At 43.5% G+C, this 12,020-nt stretch overlaps 1 protein-coding gene across 1 annotated transcript; it reads right to left on the minus strand.

Moving 5' to 3' along the window:
- Positions 1–5,890: 5,890 nt before the first annotated feature.
- fgf8a (fibroblast growth factor 8a) lies at positions 5,891–10,295 on the minus strand. The gene is made up of 5 exons (XM_068327631.1): positions 10,149–10,295; positions 10,021–10,057; positions 9,035–9,215; positions 7,296–7,402; positions 5,891–6,277 (listed from the first exon to the last, which is right to left on the minus strand). The coding sequence occupies exons 1-5, from the start codon at positions 10,178–10,180 to the stop codon at positions 5,993–5,995; spliced, it is 642 nt and encodes a 213-aa protein (XP_068183732.1). The 5' UTR covers positions 10,181–10,295; the 3' UTR covers positions 5,891–5,992.
- Between the last annotated feature and the right edge of the window lie 1,725 nt (positions 10,296–12,020).

Here is a 12,020-nt window from a genome sequence, read left to right on the forward strand (position 1 = left end):
AAAAAGAAAAAATACACTTATTTTATTTTTTCCCCATGCATTAGACACTTATTCTGCACAAGAACTGATAAACCGTGAAAACTTCATCATCACTGAACTTCACTCCCAGAAAGGGGGAAGGAAATATAATTGGTATACTAGTAAATATACAAATTTTTTCTCATCTGGCATCAGTTCCCGATACTCGTTAGTTGGATTTAAGTAAAAATAGTTTAATTGACTAAAACATTATTACTGTCACACAAAAGCATCGGCCTTCAAGCCCGTCCTGCAGACAGACACCAGACCGCCTCGGCCCTGTGGCCTGTTTAGCCACTATAACTGCCAAAGTTGTGTCACGGTCAAATGACTACCAAAAGTTGATTGACCTTATAACATTTTGTGAGGCGCTTAACCATTTAGCATCAGTAGCATCAATTTGTGCTCATTCACGTCACGAGGGTCCTCCAGTCTTCGGTTACGAGTGACATCCCTGCAGCTCTTTGATCAGCTGAGCGCAACCACACATAATTACAATATGCAGATCGTTCTTCTTTCTTTCTTTTGTGTGGGACATGTCCCCTCGCTGAAAGCTGGGCTCTCAACAAGGCCATGTCCCAAACACTGGGCCGTCGAAAAAAATCATTTATGGTTGGCTTTCCAGCTGAACTGTCATGACTAAAAGGAAATGAAGAGGTCGGGAGGAGGGATATGGGGAATAGAGGGGATGTTTGGGGGATGTGGTGGGGGTGTTTCAAGGGGGCTTTTGATCTTTTTAGGGCAGCAAAGAGGGAGGGGGGGCTCTGCCTGAGCTGGCAAACACATTTAGCTGGTAATTGTTCAGATCAGACTGACAATCAGTCTTGGAAATGCACGGACAAACAAAAGTTTACAGCTCCAATTGGAAAAGTCAACAGGTCTCGCATAAGGCCCGTACATACACAATGAAACTGTTGAGACGCCGCTTCGCTTTGATCACTTGTTTGCGTTTCAATTATCCGGCCGAGTCGGGGTTGGTGGCTTTTGTTGATAATGCTGAATGGGGGCTTGGGGTTTAATGGGCTGCCTGTCATTTTTGATTGAGAATCCACCTCACTGCATCTCAGTATATCTGAACATCTTGACACAGGAGGCAGCGAGCAGCCCAGTCCAGTACAGTGTTAAAACCAGTCAGAGCTTCATCCCACACAAAACAACGGATAATTCCAAAGTTAAATCCTCCTCAGAAATGAACATTCTATTTTTCTTCCTGCTGCTGCACAGGTGTACCTTCACCCTGACCTGTAAGAATCATGTGACAGGTGGTGACCAGGTTAGATTCACATTGTCAGGATGATTTCATTCCAATTTAGTGTCTTAATGTGGGAAAAATTATAGATTGGATAGCTATCTGATTTGTGTCCACGATGCCTTAATGGTAAGAGTCAGAAAGGAATTCATGCAAGATTACTTGAAAATTGCAAAAAGAAAAACTAGAAATGTCATCATATTTTTTTTCATACGCACCCCAATCAGGTTACAAAATTTTCATTTTCTTGAAATGAGCTGTTTTCCGGACACCTTTGTTCAAACTTTGCAGAATCAAATCTCCTCAAAACTCGACGGAAGGACAGAGAATCTGACAAAACTCACTGATTATCTGATAGAGAGCTGGATAAAGAATTTTTTTGAAACATTTCCTGGAAATTATGATATTTTAAACATTTTCTGTTGATCCTCAGAAAAAAAATCATCCATTAAGAAACTAATATATTTATAGATTTATTGTCTAATGTAGATCTGGACCTGCTGAATAGACCCATTTCCTGTTTCATCACCACATCATAAACAGTGATGGAGTACAATAAGACAAATTGTGGCCCGGCTGAGTCTATGGCGTTATAATCATGCCTGGTGTAGTTACGGTCACTGCCAGAAGGGGGAGACAGTGCAGGTTTCAGTTAATTCAACTCACTGATTGGAATTATGAAATCCAGACACCAAAATCTGACATTAAATAAATAAATATACAAACGAACAAATATGTGAGCTATCAAGGGATAAATAAATAAATATTTATAGCTTGAAAGAATCTGATCAATCCTATGTTATGTTCCATCTTTCGAGATCCAGAACACGAGATCAAATGGTTTTTAGAGTAACATGTTGAAAAAAATATACTGAACAAAAGAATTTTAAGAACCTAGCGATGAATCATGAAGACCTGAATAAGTCTAGACACCCTCCTGTCAAAAAACATATTTATCAGCGGGGTAACATTCATTCCAAACCAACAAATTTCCGATTTGTATTAGGGTCTGACTCAGAGCATCAAAGGTCAGGGACGTGGCGCTAAAGGGTCGGCGCTATACGAGTGGCAGGACGTTGTAAGTGGTTTTTGATGGGAGCAGCTTCTGTGTCGGCTTGTGGCATTCGAGGCTGCTTAAGGAGGCAGGGTCACGTTCTCTGGTCACCCCTGCTATTCTACGGCCCGCACCGTGGGGGTCGAGGCAGGGGTTAAATTGCTCCCTAAGCAAATGAAGAAGGTAGCTCTGTTTGTTTATCCGGGGTTAAGGATGATGGCCGGGCCTCAATAAAACGGATGAAAGCATTACCCTCGTTTTTTTTTTCTTTTCCTGGACCGGAATTGCTCTGCATTTGCATGGCAGGATTGGCGACACAAAAGGTGTGATTTTTCCCACAAGCTAGTTCTTCTGAGGTTCACTCTGACTTTACAGGCAGAGGGTGGGGTGGGGGGGCTATATTGGAGAGGGCAGACTAGGGCTCTAATTTAATCAGTTTACACAAAATCTAATAGCATTCGTGAATTTGAATGGCAATATTTAATCATATAACACATATCCTCGCTTTAAAAGCATCAAAATTGCCACCATCTGTAATCTCAATTACTATCCAGTCACATCATTGAGTCGTCACAAAGCACCGGCTGTAATTGACTGATCCGTCTGAGTTTATAAGGGAAGTCTGACGAGACGGGTCCCTCTGCTAATCCAATGTGAAAAGAGTTAAGAAGATTAATGTCAAGTATTGTCAAGAGCATTTAATTCAGCGCTTCGGGTTTGGTTGGGATTAACTGGCAAAGGAAGTCATCCATTTCTTCTTCTCAGCAGGGAGGAAGGTTGTAAATGTTTTTATCGTGACAAAGATTGTTTAATACACAGAATGAAGTTGACGTGAGGATAAATGAGACGTGATGAGGAGCACATGTGGGGAAGATTTCACATGTTCTCACATATAAAGAATAAAAAGTGTTGCCCACACACTACGATACGCTGAAACAATTCACATCAGAGGAGTTTAAATAAAACATGACTCTTTTTCACTCTTTATCTGCAAGGAAATAAATATTAATTTGCCTTCAACTCAGCAAAAAACTCTAAAACTCTTAAAATTAAATAATCACTTCACTCACATTCAAACCCAATAACATAAAAACCGAGGCTACCGGCGTTTTTAATTTCCCAGCATGCCCTCACGGACCGACATGCACCTGCTTTAATGTTCAGAAACGTCACACCTGTCGTTCCTCCTGCAGGTACGACTCACTCATATACTCCACTACTGGTTTCTACTGTGACACAAGTTTAATCATAAATACTTTAAAGTTCAGTTGCAGTTAGCAGCTAATTCCAAATTAGCTGAAATCATCTTCAGATTGTCGAAACAACATCTGGGATTTCCTTCTCATCCAATCGGAGGATGCGATTAACTACTATTAGACAGAGAAGGTATTCATCCATTGGAAGAATCCACACATTGGAATTAAATTATTATACAGCTCAGCATGTGGATAAAAAACCTCCAACAACAACAACAATAACAACAACGTGAGTTTGTCCAGTTTTGTTTAAACTGGGATCGTTCCAAAATCTGCAGCGTGAGAGCTGAACTTTTTTTTTTTTAAAATCAATTTCAAGGAAAACATTTTCATTTTACAGGGCTGAACCAAATAACAAGTCAATTTCAGCTGCTGGGATCGTCCAATCAGATTAAACTCTGGGGTGTTAAGAGGCAGAGATGAAAGAATAACAGTGGAGATGCTGAGTTACAGAACGCGATGGAGGTTAAAGCCTAAAACCAAACACGGTATCATCCCCACAACAGAAAAGTGCTCCGACGCTGCTATCTCCTACAAAGGAGGAGTGTGTGTGTGTGTGTGTGTGTGTGTGTGTGGGGGGGGGGTCTTCATGACTTCAAATGACCTTGTTATCCTTGTTGGGATCAGACTAAGAATACCCACCCTGTTAGCTTTCCCTGGTCAGGTTTCATGTGGGGCCAAACCAAAGGGCCCCGGCGTTTCCCTTCTGGTCACCTCAGACACGACGGGTGAAGACGGTGAATACGGAAACTGAAAACCACGATGAAATATCTTCAAATGAGACCAGAAGAAGAATTAATTCTGGTTTGAGTGTCTTCGACCAGAATTACTAGAATTTAAGAGAAGTACGTCAAAAATTGGATTATTATATGGATTCCACCAAGTTTCCTGGAAATCCATGTGGTAATTTTAACAAAATCCATTTCTGATGGAACATTTACAGGCTGGGAACAAATGATTAGACCTGTAAAATCTATTATCTCCTGTGAAGAGGAGATAGGGTAAAGAAATGAGCTGCGGTGTCGCTGGCGGCGGTGAACACCAACACCGACAGCAAACACCACAATCCTTCAGTCCAGAATTAGAAAAATAAATGAAGAAATGTTTTGGGATCCAATACTTTGATGAGGAAACTGCCTGTTTGGAGTATTAGCGTGCTAATCGTAGCCTCCGACCCAGACCCATGACTACTTGCACACTCTGTCCGTGGGTTCTGACCCATTATTTTGCAAAAGTTCCATCAACTTAATTCTTTTCAGAGGGACTGAAAGACAATTAGGTTATTTTTTAATTTATTTACTCACAAAAGACAAATTCAAGTAAATGTTTTGAAACTATTCATGACCAGAACTAAGCTTGAAATTTAGGTTGTTTTAAATTATTTTTCTTCTGTTGGTTTTCGTGCAATCTGAAACAAGTGCTTGTTTCATGAATTTCTTGTAGTTGACATATTATATATAAAAACACCAAATGGACATTTTAATGCTTAAAACTTTTCCACTGGAGGGGTTCTTCAAATTAAATTCAGACATGCTTGCTTGGAACCAAATAAAAATGTTAAAATCAGTATTTTAATGTACATTTATTACACATTTTTAAATAAATATTCCATCCTTAAAATTATTTTACACATCCTCAAATAAAAATATATTTATATATGTATAAAAAGAGACATTCAGGGTCCAACGAGAACACAAGAGGTGGAGGGTTAGCGGGTGTGTCGGAGGGGGGGTGGTGGTGGGGGGCTTCCGTACACTTCAATGCATTTAGAACAAATCAACATTACAGTCACAAACGTAGCTGCCACATGGTTCCGTCGGACGCAGTTCATAAAGCTCTACTCGCTCCACCCGTCTAAAAAAAAGAAAGGCGTCGTCGAGCACGAAGCTCCATCGCCGCCGCGGGTTCTTCCCGCCACACGCTAATGCCACGCTAACCGACACCCTCGCTCTCCGAGGCAGTGTTTGACAGTTTGTTGTCTCTGAACGCAGCGTTTCCCTGGCAGTGCGGCCAATCAGGGCCCTTCAAGTCTCCTTGAGCAGCAGGTTTTGGAGTCCAAAAAAACCAAGATTCCAAACCGGTCGAAATGAAGCAAACAAAAACAACACAGAGTCTCCCAGAAGTCCGATAATGAGTTCAGCGTATCTGAAGAGACTCTTCTTGTCCTTTAACAGAGACCAAATACCAAGTCTGAAGTACAAAAATAAATCTTTTTTTTTTTTTTTTTTTCCTTTTTTCAAGTTGAGAAAAAAATAGACGTCAAACTACAAGATAAGATAATAATCCTCAGTATAAAAATGTCTTGAGGTTAGGTTTTGTTTTGTTTTTCTCGGGGAAGAGAAGGAGTGTCATGGCCGCTGGGAATTCAGTACACCAGCTTCCTGTCTTTCAGTTTTCCATCTACCCTTCCCCTCCTCAACGCTCCGATGAGTATCTCGTACGTTTAGTCCTTTTATTGAAGGGGTAGTGGACGAAATCGAACGGATGGTGGTGGCTAGGGTGCGGGGGCTGCTGCCCCTTGGGCAGTCTCTTCATGAAGTGGACCTCGCGTTGGTGCTGACGCGTCCGAGAGCCTTTCCGCGGTCTCCCTCGACGGGTGAAGGCCATGTACCAGCCCTCGTAGCGAGCGTTCCTCAGCGCCGTGTAGTTGTTCTCCAGGACGATCTCGGTGAAGATGCAGTCGCGTCCGTGTCCGTTTTTCTGCGGAAACACGGCGAAGACAACAGCTCAGAGGCGACTCCTCCGTGAAGATTTACAGATGGGAAATATCACATGTATCAAGGTTTCCCTGTGCAGCCTACCCCCTTCACACACACACACACACACACACACGCACACACACACACACACACACACCCTTCCCCTCATACACGCAGCATATGCTACAGTCATTACAGATCACAGAGAGCTGGATGACAGTAAACGATGACCCTTCTTCCCCCTTCACCAACCGTCCAGCAGCCCTTAATCAGCACCCCCCAAAAAGTTTCACTTTCACGCAAGGTTTGATCTCCCGTTTCATTTGTGGCTAAATTTAACCCAACCGGGTCGGCTGGAGTTGAATAACCATCAATACATCCTGTCGGGACCGGTTAGGGCCCGTTTGATGCAGCACGACCTGTACGGTAAGGTCAGCTAGCGGTGTTAGCCTAGCCTTAGCAATGAATGGAGTGTTAAAAATAATCAACGTACACGTGTGTGCACATGCATGCACCCTAAACACACACTGTGTTCACGCTTTCTCTTTTAGTAACACACACACACACACACACACACACTGACTGGCTGTGGTAGCTAAAAGGGCAGATGGTGTTCGAGGCAGGGTGCTGGGTGGGTGGAGGTGTGTGTGTGTGTGTGTGTGTGTCTTCAGAAAGGCTGTGTTTATTAGCTGTCACAGTGAGACACACACACTTTTACACTCCAGCATATTTCAATGCTAGGAGGAGGGAGGATTGTCCGTTAGCATCTCAAAACCAAACGTGCACACACACCTTAAGCCAGAGCAACATGCTAAAAACACTATAAGTCATCTAAAGTCGGAGGAAGCTGCAAGAGATTTTTGATTCAAAATCAAGGCGTAAATGTTTTAGAAGGGCTCAAAAAGGAAACCTTCTGACAGCAGACCCTCCTCTATCACTGACATTTTGACCTCGGCTACCTCGAGGCTGCCAACCTTTCACCTCATCTACTACTGGTTGAGGTGAACTTTTCTCCTCACCTTGCCAATGAGCTTCCCCCTTTTGTTCATGCAGATGTAGAAGCCCGTCTCGGCTCCCTTGATGCGCACTCGGCTCCCGAAGGTGTCCGTTTCCACCACCAGTTTGGCTAAAGAAAGGAGAGTGTCGTCAGCAAAAGGTGTGATCTTGGACAGAGAAGCATCAAAATGCTTGAGCGTGCTTCTAAGCATGCATACTCTATCTCCTCAGACATACACACCCACACACACACACACACACACACACACACACACACACACACATACTGAAACCTGAGGGACCATTCCTGGGGATTCATGCAGACTAAAATTCTTTAAATATTATAAAACCACGTGTCTCATCCTGGTAGGATCATCAAGAATTTCCTCTTCAAGTAAATCTAGACTGACCTCACAGATAAAACTGTCTTTATCTGGTTGTCTCAAGAACAAGTCAAAGTACGTCTGACCTTTTTTTTTTTTTTTTTTTTTTAAACGTTTCCATAAACTAATTAATAGAGGTAACGTTTAAGCATTGTGGATATAATTTCACAAGATCTCTTTTCATTGAGCTGGAACATTGAAAACTGATGGTCAATGAATTCCTCTTTAATCTTCATCATCTCATCAAACTGTTTCCACGGGCACCCAGCCGCTGATCAACCACAGCATGTCTGACTTATAGTCGCAGGACACACACATCCCCTTTCACACTTTAACATTCCCCTCTCTCATTTCATACAAAATGACTCCAGGTGACCTGAATAACTCTGCACCCTCATTTTTTGAGGCCACACAATGACAAAATTACATCCTGCGACAGCAAAGCAGCGCAAACACACCCCTTATCGGGAGGTATTTTCATGGATGAGTGTTTTCTTGGTGGAATTTCCTCCAAACACAATTTTAAAAAAAACAACCCAAAAAAAACCTGCAGGCCGAACCAGCCGCAGAGCTCTGAGTGGCTGAACGGAGAGGGTTTAACGGTGGGGGTGGAGAGGGGGAGAAGGCGCTATGCAGGAAATGTTCAGGAGGTAGAACTAAGATGACTTCTAATGGCTCTTCCAGACCTGCGGGATCTCTGGAGGATCCCCAACAGCACCATCTACAATCCACCGGACAGTTTCTCCCAGCCTGTTCGGCAGCACAGACTGGAATCACAACCAGTCTACTGCTGGGTTCAGAGGGAAACGCTGCTGATAAGGACATTTCACTTTTGTCTGACTGAAGGGTATGAATGCAGCAAACATGCTGGTTTTTGCATCAGAAACTGATTTACAAGAGGGATAAAACTGTTAAGGTTTGTGTGACATTTTTAATAATGCAGGCCTGGATTGATTTCACTGATTAATTTATGTCAGAATTTTGGCTTTAGCCATTTTAGAGTAAAACAATGGTAAACGTTTGAAAAAGCAAAATAAATAAACTCATAAATATCTTGATTAAGAAAGTTTCTTTGAATGTTTGAAGTGAAATTGTGTAATTTTTAGTTTTAATTATGAAAAACTGCAAAAACATCACACATTTCTAAGTAGAGTTTTAAATTAAATGCTTGTTGAAATTCAATTAAATCTGGATGCTAGAATTTCCATTTTCTGGAAGGACAGTGAAGTACACAAGCTTCAGTATTTATTCTCTCCAGACGCACAAGGCCTGGTGGAAAATCCTCAGATAATAAACTCCTATAATAAACACTTCAAACCGAAAGTGACCATAAATGAATGAATACGTTTCCACTGGCTGTGGTTCTGCGCTCCTCTTACCGTGCACGTCTCCGTCCTCGGCCATGGCGTTGATCTTCTTGTTGGGCAGGACCTGAACGTGTTTGCCGCTCGTCCGGCTGTACAGCTGGTAGATCCGGATCAACCTGCGGCTGACGCGGTCCGTCACTTTGCTCTGCTCGCTTACATGCTGCGTGAAATTAGGCGGGGACTGATTGGTTACCTGTCAGAAATTAGACGTCATCACAATCATCAGTACGTGTCCATTTAAAAAAAAAAAAATTGATCTAAGTAGTAGTTGTGGCACTGAAGGGAAGTAAATAAGGGAAATAAAGTCAGGAGGGAAGTGGATTGGATTTAATCTGATTTTAGTAGGAAACGATTGAAAGATCAAATATAGATGGCTAAGATCTATTGATTAATTTTCGGGTGACAGGTAGGACAAGATCCAGTGGATTAAATCAACAACTTCTAAAAATAATAATAATAATAATAATAATAATAATAACAACAATAAATAAAGAAACACCGGTGTGCGCGCAGGAGAACATTTGCCAGGGCGCAGCTCCAAGAACATTTTTAAAATAATAAAACGGTTCGGATGTTATTTTAAAATACATTTTCTTATTTCGTTCAAGCCACGCTCTGCTGTGATGGAATGAATGTTTGCCGACGGAAACATTGGATCCCGGTTTCTGTGAACCCCACGACATTTTTCACAGGAGTCGGGGGCAGAGCTTTCCCTCTGCACCCTCTGCGTCCGCGCGTCCTGTGCCAAGGCCGGTCTGTTCATCAGCAACCTGCCAAGCAGGCCGTGCGTACCCGCTGCCCGTGGCGCAGTGGGGGCCATCCAATGTCGAATCACAAATTGTGACGATGATTTCCCACCTTTCCCTCCCTTTCGGCGTCATTGCGCAAAAGCTTTTCCATTCCATATGTTTTGCATTTATCTGAGATATTTCATTCAGTGCCCGTGAATTAAAATAGAAATATTAAAATTGGAAAAGAAATAGAAAATGTTGACATACCTGAGCATAGTAGCAAAATGCAAACAAGTGTAGGAACCTGGAAGGAACAGGACAACAGGCGTTAGGTCAGCCCGTGTAGCTGCGCAGAGGAGCGCTTGGAGTGAAAGTGAAGGAGGAGAAGCACTCACAGATAGCTGAGTCTGGATGGGATGGGTCGCATGTTGGATGGAGGTTTGGATGGAAAGCTCTCCCAGAGCTGCTGGCCGCTCAGTCCGGATGAAATCAAGACAAATCAAGTCCAGAGACTTGACCGAAATCTCCCCCTCAGAAGGTCAGAGGTGCTGACGGAGACGCTCACAGACGCGCAACGGACACATTCCTCATCAAATCAAATGTCCATCGCAGCCGGGCTCCTGTTCTGCTCACCAGGAGTGATTAATGCTGCTTTCTCATTGGAGTAAAGGCTGCGTCCGAAAGCGCTGCGGTTCAGGCTCTAAGTGCACTTGCAGAAAGCGGAGCCGTGCGTAAAAGTTTTGGGAAACGCGCTGCAGGATTTTATTTTTTATTATATAAATATGATCATTCAGATGATTCCTCCTGCTCTGTAATCCCTGTACTCCTCCAGGTGTGTGTGTGTGTGTGTGTGTGTGTGTGTGTGTGTGTGTGTGTGTGTATGTGTGTGTGTGTGTGTGTGTGTGTGTATGTGTGTGTGTGTGATCCCGCTCCTCACTGCTCGATGCTGCTCCGCTCGGCTTTGGCAGGACTGCAGACAGGGCGCTCCTTCTCTCCTCTCTCTGCTCCCATCCCACTCCACTCCCGTGTCAAGCTCTCGTTCGGCGCTCACACACCCCCGGTTAAAATGGCAGGCTGATCTGTTAAGAACAAGCCCCCTTTTTCTGCAGAACAAAAGCCCCAGCCCCACTATCCCCTCCCATCTCTCTCTCTCCCTCTCTCTCTCTCTCTCTCTCACCCCCCCTCCATGATTTAAAACATCTATTTACCTGAGGAGCGGTTCACACTTGGAGAAAAAAAAAAGGGGGGGGGGGCGTGGGTGAGCTTCCCCGCGCGTAATGACCCCCCCAAAATCTGAAAATCCCTGACTTATAAAAGGAACATCTCTCCTTAGAATAAATTAATAAACCATTCCTCCAGTTTCTGGGACGGTGGAGCTGCACAGCTTTGTGTATTCAGAGTAAAGTGTGAGACATTAACAGGATTACAGGCGATTAGCGTTTTTTAAAAACACCCCCCCCCCCTCCCTCCATTTGATATGAGATCTGCTGCCTCTCGCCTCAACTCAAGACAAACAGGCCTTGAAAGACTTTTTTTTTTTTCACGACCTCATCCAAAGTGAACCTCATGATTGGATCAGCGGGTCATAGACACACCTCTGTTAAAACCCAATTTGATTAATGCATCACCTGCAAATCTTCTGTCATTGTTTATAAAAAGAGAAGAAACCCCCGCCCCCCCCCCAAACAACAACAACCTGCGAGCCCGACCGTGATCAATTACACTGATTGATTAATTAGTCTGCTCTTTCGGATTAATAAACATAGTTTCGGGTTTCATTTTAAGGCTGGAGAGCCTGTCGGACTGTGTTTGTAGTGGAAAACGAGGTCAAACCACTAAAGAACCGCAGAATAGGGAGCAGCAGAACAGTAGGGGGGGGGGCTTTTTCAGTTTTTTTGGTCAAATTTTCAATGATTTCTGCAGAATAAATGTTCATTAAACAGAGTTAAGCTTTTTAAAACATCTTGAGATCAACGCCGGCGCATCCTCGGGGTTCCCTGTCTGCCTGTCCTGCAGGATCCGGCCACCAGTGGGCGCTCCAGAGGGGATGAGGAGGTGTAGTAGCCCCCGATGGTGGGGGTTAATATGACAGCATTTACAACAGGGTGGGGCTCTGCTGTCTCCATCACTGCTTCATCTGCCGCTCCTCTGACAGGCTTCATACTTTTTATGCTTTGTTTTCTTATTTAATAGTGTGTGTGTGTGTGTGTGTGTGTGTGTGTGTGTGTGTGTGTGTGTGTGTGTGTGTGTGTGTGTGTGTGTGTGTG

The sequence above is a fragment of the Antennarius striatus genome, chromosome 11 (genome assembly GCF_040054535.1).
Source record: "Antennarius striatus isolate MH-2024 chromosome 11, ASM4005453v1, whole genome shotgun sequence".
Lineage (NCBI taxonomy): Eukaryota > Metazoa > Chordata > Actinopteri > Lophiiformes > Antennariidae > Antennarius > Antennarius striatus.

Bases quoted from the DNA above. Each gene is read 5' to 3' on its own strand.
- fgf8a (XM_068327631.1), bottom strand. From the start codon at position 10,180: ATGCGACCCATCCCATCCAGACTCAGCTATCT. The intron at 10,058-10,148 runs GTGAGTGCTTCT...TGTTCCTTCCAG, and splicing joins CCATCCAGACTCAGCTATCT to GTTCCTACACTTGTTTGCAT. The intron at 9,216-10,020 runs GTATGTCAACAT...AATTTCTGACAG, and splicing joins CATTTTGCTACTATGCTCAG to GTAACCAATCAGTCCCCGCC.